This window comes from Octodon degus, unplaced genomic scaffold (assembly GCF_000260255.1).
Source record: "Octodon degus isolate 3935 unplaced genomic scaffold, OctDeg1.0 scaffold00019, whole genome shotgun sequence".
Lineage (NCBI taxonomy): Eukaryota > Metazoa > Chordata > Mammalia > Rodentia > Octodontidae > Octodon > Octodon degus.
Genome location: NW_004524595.1, coordinates 22,430,000 through 22,437,440, shown reverse-complemented (window position 1 = coordinate 22,437,440; position 7,441 = coordinate 22,430,000). Strand labels below are relative to the sequence as shown.

At 41.5% G+C, this 7,441-nt stretch overlaps 1 protein-coding gene and 1 pseudogene across 1 annotated transcript in view; both read left to right on the top strand.

The window, feature by feature from the left end:
- Ppat (phosphoribosyl pyrophosphate amidotransferase) overlaps positions 1-7,441 on the top strand; it is a 44,356-nt gene that overhangs the window by 9,275 nt on the left and 27,640 nt on the right. Inside the window, exon 2 of the mRNA XM_012513852.2 lies at positions 2,908-2,992. Within this exon, the coding sequence (XP_012369306.1) occupies positions 2,908-2,992 (85 nt within the window). The remainder of the gene's footprint in view (positions 1-2,907; positions 2,993-7,441) is intronic.
- Positions 5,633-5,850, top strand: LOC111815639 (annotated as a pseudogene).

Here is a 7,441-nt window from a genome sequence, read left to right as displayed (position 1 = left end):
CTCAGTCACTGGATCAGCACGCCCCTGGGGCAGGGATTGAACCCCAGCTGCTGCGATCTGCCTAAGCAGGCACTTTAGTCCACTGAGCTATCTGGCCAGCCCTTTATTTATGTAATAATTTTAATGCTGTTGTTACCCAGATTGCTTGCAAAATACACCAAAAAGTTTAAATGTTTCCTATTTAAAAAAAATATTTCCAGTGTTTGATCTATTGAAACAGAGGAATTGGAGAAAGCCTCATATTTTTTGAGTGCCTTCTGAGATAGTAATAGATATACTTTAATGCCCCCTGCTGGCCATCTCATTGTTAACTTTTGTTAATTATGGATGAAAATGTCAATTTTGGAATAAATTATTAGTTCAATCTAAAGGAAAATAGGTAGTTCTAAGATTGCTCTCAGGAATGATATGGTACTTCATTTGAGATTTCAAAGCGACTTTCCTAGTAGGATGTACAGTGTTTTATCTCTGGAGATGTGTTTAGGTATGCCTGACTCTGGCCCTGAAGAGGCGCTAGCTCAGCTAGTGAGTGTTCTGTGCTACAAAGCAGAGAATGTGATACTTGACTCGGATTAACTGGAGAGGTTAACGCAACTTGCTTCTCTATTCTGTTTAGAAGAGATGAATGCGTAAGATTGTCAAATGTCTTTAAGTCCTCCTCTGATACCTTTCAGATTCCTTTTACACTCTTGACTCAGACCAAGGAGAAAAATAAAATACATTTATTTTAGATCTAAAGAAGTAGTTAATGGATTTTTTTTTTTTTTTTTTTTTTTTTTTTAAGTACAGGTCTATAGGGTCTCACTACACAGATTGATTCATAGTGATCATCCTTGTTTTCAGCCTCTCTAGTGCTGGGATTACAGGCGTGTGCCATCATGCCCAGTCTCATTCTGTGTCTCAGTGTGTCCTGGGGGCAGGGCTGGCACGGCACACTGGGGATTGAATCCTGGTCCCTACGCTCTGCCTAAGCAGGCACTTTAGTCTTCTGAGCTATCTGGCCAGCCCATAATGGAATTTTCATAGGTCATTTCATTTTACATATGGTAGCAGGAGTAGCCTGAAGGATTATATGATACTTCTTAGTGGTTTCTTTTATATGGCATTAGTGATGCATATTAAGTGGTAATTTATTAGGACTAGTTTTTCTTTCCTGATTGGAATTAAACTGGAACCTATGTGTTACTGTCTTGAGCACTCCGCTAGCAAATGACAGCCTTGCTATTCCTAGCGTTGGGTATGCTTGAAGCATCTAACAATATAGGTGCTTCACCTGTCTGACTAACTAGACAGAGTCTGCAGAAGTTTTAAGTCAGGAACTGATCTAGTTGTTGAGAATTCAGAGGGTCTGTTGCTGGGCTTTGGGGTGCTGGAGTCTCCTTCTGGAGGTGGTTATAGGTTCTTTATATCCTTGGTAAAGAGATGGTCCAGACAAGAACAAAGGATAGCAAAGTTCTGTCAAAAGTAGGAAAAGAAACAGGCTCTACAGAGTGAGCTGGGGCTAATGAAAAGTCCACATTTCAGCAAGAAGACATCCAAATATGTGGGAGGGAACGTCGTGGCAAAAGGTCAGTGTAGACTGGGTTTTTTATCACCCACTTGTCAGGTGGCTATCTGGCCTGGGTTGTCATATGGAAAACTTGCTTAAGTTCTCAGAAGTCTACCTGCAGGGCTTTGGGAACTGTTCTGCATGAGTATGTTCTGGGATTTTCTTATTAACAGTTCATGCCTACTTCTCCAGCCAGTTTTTTTTTTTTTAATTTTATTTTTTTTGTGGCAGAACCGGGGATTGAACTCAGGCCCTTGCGCTTGCCAGGGAAGTGCTTATGCTACTGAGCCATCTCCCCACCCCTTCTCCAGCCAGTTTTGCTGTGCCCTAATCTTCTCTTGTCTCAGGTCTAATGTACTCATTAATTTTTTTTTTTTTTTTCAGTAAGCAGTTTATAAGCCAGAACATAATCCCAGCACTGGGAAGGCTGAGTCTGGAGGATTCCCATGAATTGAAGGCAGACTACTTAGTGAGCTTAAGGGCAACCTGTAAAACAGAGTGTGACCCTGTCTCAAAAATAAATAAATAAAATAAAAAGCTTATAGCATACGTTAACGGTAGGAAACAATACTTTCTGGGGATCAGTTTTTATCAGGTGTTTTGTTTTTTGTATTTTCCATGTTCACAGGTTTCTATTTTAAACAGTATTGAAACTTGTGGAACCTTGTGTACACTTTGTGTTTCTCCACAATTTACAAGTATACATCACAATCCAAGCAATGAGAAAGTCTGTTGCAGCGAGTAACAGAAGTGATGGGAAACATGTCAGGAATATTTTATGGCTGTGGAAGTTCAGATGAGATTTAGTGAACACATCCCATGAGTAAAGTTGTGCTGTGAGCCTTCCTATGCATCCCAAACCTGGCTTTAATGAGCAGTACCAGAAAGCCAGCACCTTGCCCCATTTAGCAGTGGTTTTAATGAGAAAGTCAGTCCTCACATTGCCAATATTTGAGACTAGAATGGAGCCCTACTCTGGAGTGGTATCAGATGGGTACCCGTACGCCTGGGTACATTTTTTTTTTTTTTTTTTGCGGAACCAGGGATTGAACTCAGGCCCTTGTACTTGCCAGGCAAGCGCTTATTCTACTGAGCCATCTCCCCAGCCTCCTGGGTACATGTGCTCCAGTGCATCCACATCCCTGGCAATCCTAGTTCTAAAGTGATCAGAAGAGGACTGGAGATTAGGAGCAGAAGGGTATGGTATGAAAGTTCCTGGGCAGTCGCGGTTCTTCCAGTAACATTAGCATCCAAAGGCAGTTAGTTACACCATCAGCTGCAGAAAGGATTGCTTTTCCCTTTTCATCCTCTTCCTTGGGAACCGCTGTTGCTGTTGCTGCTGCCACCGCTTCCAACAGGACTGGGGCTGGAGTCCTCGCCAGGCTCATCCTCCGGCTTCTGGCCGAGGAGAGCATCATGTACCAGCATAGCCAGGGGCCCAAGGTGGTGAAAGCCTTTATCAGGTTTTAATAGCAACACCAATTATGAAATTTATTGATAAAATTAAAATGAGGCAACCTCGTTTTACATGAGAGTACCCATAACTTCTTTCTTTTTAAAAAAGAACATTAGTAGGGCTGGGGAGATGGCTCAGTAGAATAAGCGCTTCCCTGGCAAGTGCAAGGGCCTGAGTTCAGTTCCTCGTTCTGGAAAAAAAAAAAAAGAACATTGATGTGGCCTGGGGATATATAGCTTGGTGGTCAAAGCGCCTGCCTGGCAAGTGCAAGGACCAGGGTTCGGTCCCCAGTACCACAAGCCATGCTGGCCCCGGGACCCCCCCAGGCATGCTGTGCCCACCACTGAAACCAGGCATGGTGGCACATGCCTATAATCCTAGTGCTGGGGAGACTGAGACAGGAGGGTCACTATGAGTCTGAGTTGCATAATGAAACTCTACCAAATAAGTACAGGATTAAAAAAAAAAAAAAAAGGATGTGATTTTTTTTTTGGCAGATGAAAACTAATACATACCTCAAAATTATAATCTTTCATCATTGAGTGTGAGCCGTCTATGTCGCTATCACAAGCTGTGTCTGGTATACCTAACATCCTTGCCTATTTTTTTCCTGTATGTACTTAGTTGCTGGCATCCTTACAGGTTCATGTCTTTGCTTTCATTTTCATGTGAACAGCTAAAATAATTTAGACTTTAGGTCTCAAACTCAGTGATCCTCCTGCTTTACTCTCCCCTTGCAAGTGCTATAAAAAATGTCTTGAGGTGTTGTATTCCAGTGACTTTTCCAGAAAACTAACAATCTAAAGTCTTTGTTTTTTTTTGTTTTTTTTTTTGAGGCCCTTGCACTTGCCAGGGAAGCGCTTATTCTACTGAGCTATCTCCCCAGCCCCTAAAGGTTTTGAAGTGCAAAGGCTTTTAACTTTAAAAAACAATTTACTTTGCAGTGCTGGGTGTTGAACCCAGGACTCCCTGCAGCTTAGGGAAGTACTCTTGCACTGAACTAAGCCCCGGGCCCCTGTGGCACCTAATTGTTTTTGTAGAAAATATCTATCTATTTATCTATCTATCTATCTGTCTGTCTATCTATCTATCTATCTATCTATCTCTACCTATCTTTTCTTTTCTCTTTCTTTCTTCCTTCCTTTCTTTCGTTTGTAGAAATCTTTCTTACTCTCTTTTTCATCTTTCTTTTTCGTTGACAAAAAGCACTTTTTATGCCCTCGGGCCTGAGGAGCACAGAATCTGTCCTATCTGATGTATCACAGACAGGAATTTGAGTATCTTGTCTGATAAGTTAACACTGACTTTTATACTTTGTGTGGGTCTCAGCTTTCTGCTAATGACTACATGTGTACACAGAGTTCAGTTTCTGCTGGGGCTTGGTGCCCCTCCCTCCCAGTTCTGATTTGAGCAGTGCAGGCACTGTCCTCATCTTTACCCCGCCTTCAGTGTTCCCAGCAGTGAGCCAGTATTCCCAGACTTGGGAGAGGAGAACTTGCTGAAAGGGATTGCTGGGCCCCAACACCAGAGTTTCTGGTTCTGGAACGGGGTGCAATAATTTGTATTTTGAATAAACTTCCAAGTGGTGCTATTACGCAGCAGCTGGGACAACAGCTGTAGGGAACATTACTTACATTATTCATCTCTTCCTTTTATGTATTTCCTAAATATGAGTATTATCCAACAATGCTTCATGTAATTTTCAAGTACCTTAGTTTTTGTAGCATGGATGATGTGTATAACCTATTGTGAGAACCTCCTGCAGAGTTTCCCAAACACTCAGTAACTCAGTATTGAGGGCCTGCTCAAGCAAGACTTCTGCAGCAGGCTTTAGAGGTGGGGCCCAGAGAGGTGGTAGGATCATGAACCAATCCGTTGTTCAGTGAACAGAAGGGGATGCAGTGAACAGAAGGGGAAGGATAGTGGTGTGTTTTCTCTTTCAGACTGTATTTTCAATTATGTACTATTTTCCCATTTAGAGTGCACCTGATTCCTGTGGTTTGGATTCATAGGTCACTAGGGATATGGGGTATATGTGAGTCTCTGAGTGGGTCTTCTGACAGAGAACTAATGCAGTCATCTTCAAATGTGTCTCCAGCAGTGACTGTACAAACATGACGTGCTACTGTGCTTGGGCTACTCTTTATCTCCAGACATCTTACATTTTAATTTTAATGAGGGGGAAGTTGTGTAATTCTCTTAATTCTTGAACATACCAGCTTCTTGTTCAACAGTTTTGAGACTTCTCAGCCAACCACTGTTGCTCAGTTTTAACTCATCTCCCTCCCCTAGGCAGATGCACTCATAGAATTAGGACCATATCATTTAAGTCAGAGAACATGATCTGGAAACATGGTTAGTAGTAGTCTGTAGGAGCATTTTGTCTGCTCTTACCACTTTGGGATTTGGTCTAGCAGAGACTCTTGGTTGCTTCAAGGTTTATAGAGAGCAAGTTGGAGCTTGAACTTTCGGAGTTGTCTAGAATTCTTTGAGTTTATTTCATGCTGTCATGGCTCTGTGTGTGTGTGTGTGTGTGTGTGTGTGTGTGTATTGTATCTCATTCTTTTTGGGTTACATTTATTTCAAGAATTTTATGATCTGCACCCTTGCCGCCACCACCGAGCAACATGGTGTTTAGAGTCGCTGCCTTCCTCAAAAACACCTGGGCCCAGGAGCCGCGATCACGGGCCTCCCTATAATAATGCCCTGTACACCAAATACTCCAGGCCACGCCCTACAACTACCCAGTGCCCGTCCAAGATGACGGAAACATGCCTGATGTGCCCAGCCACCCCCAGGACGCTCAGGGCCCCAGCTTGGAGTGGCTGAAGAACTTGTGAGCGCCTCTGCATGGGCAGGGAAGTGGACCTCTGCCCTGTCCCCCAATGAAAGTGTAAAAGCAAAAAAAAAAAAGAAAAAGAATTTAACGATATGTCCCAGAAGAATTTCACCAGCTACCTCCAGGACATTCTGAAGAATTTTATGTTTTTCTGAGTTCTTTAATGCTCTTTCTACATTTACTGAATTTTACCACAATTAGTATGCAAATATGTTTTAGTTTCTTTGGTCTGGAGTTACATACTTGTTTTACTAAAATTATATATATATATTTTGTGGAACCAGGAATTGAACTCAGGACCCTGCACTTACCAGGCAAGTGCTTATTCTACTGTGCTATCTCCCTGGTCCTTAATGTATTATCTGAAAATCCAATTTTATCTCTTTTGTATGAACTTTGTACTTTTTTATGTTCTAGAGATCAAGTATACATTAAATCTGCATGAAATTTCAGCATGTAGTTACATAGCATTTAATGAAATCTGTTGCTGTTACTTAGATTGCATGCATCATATGCAACTGGACATTCTTATGATGATGTAACACTTTGAATGCTTTTTTTCACCTTCCTACCTGTCCGGTCGTCTTCCATTTTTACATCAACACTTTTTTCCTTATGTGTGACTTCATCTTTACCTTCCAATTGTGAGTTTTTGGTTTTGAGTGTCCCATAATAGCATCCAGCTCAGTAAAAAATTTCATATTCTTTGTCATGCCTAGATCTTGAGCAGTTCTGACGGTCTTGTGTTCATGTCCTAGGTTTTGATCCTTTGTTCTACACTGCTTTCAGTCTCTCTATATTCCAAATTTCTGAAGCTTGACAGCGATTTGTTCAAATATCCTTTTAGTTTGCACTGTTCTTGCTAGTTGCTGTTGTATGCTTTTATCTGACCAGATGTGTGTTAGAGTCCTGGCTTTTGGCTCAGTGCAGTGAGTCATTTGCTACCATTGGAATAAAAGTTGGATTATTAGAAGGTTCCATTACTGATGTGGAGATTCCTGTCAGGTGGAAAGGAAAAAGGTGTATGGCTTATATATATCAAGCAGGGTAAACAGTTGGACTTATTAGTAATGTGGGGGTGTATTTCAGTATGTACATACAATTTTATAATTTGCTTATAGAAAGCAATATAATTACATAAGAAAATGGTTTATAGATAACTTTTCTTTTGAGATAGAGGTGTAAACAATTCCTTTTTTGCAGTTGACAGTTTCTTTGTCAAATGGTTTCTATTGGCTACCTTTTGGAATCACTTGAGTAAGTAAAAATTGCTCCAGTGCCTCTGTCATCCCTGTCTCCAAATTGTGATTCTAGTGCACACTTGGGGTTGAAAACCAAGGCTGCTGGTGAGCAGAGGCTTGGGAAAGCCACACGGACATCCAGTGCTTGCTTAGTCCTTGTGAATGTCAGAGACAACAAAGGACATGAGATTGTATTTACTTGTTTATTTTTGCAGTATGGAGGAAACTGAACTATATCCCAAGTCCTTTTTATTTTATTTATTTATTTTTTTCGGAACCGGGGATTGAACTCAGGCCCTTGCGCTTGCCAGGGAAGCACTTATTCATTCCACTGAGCCATCTCCCTGGCCCCAATC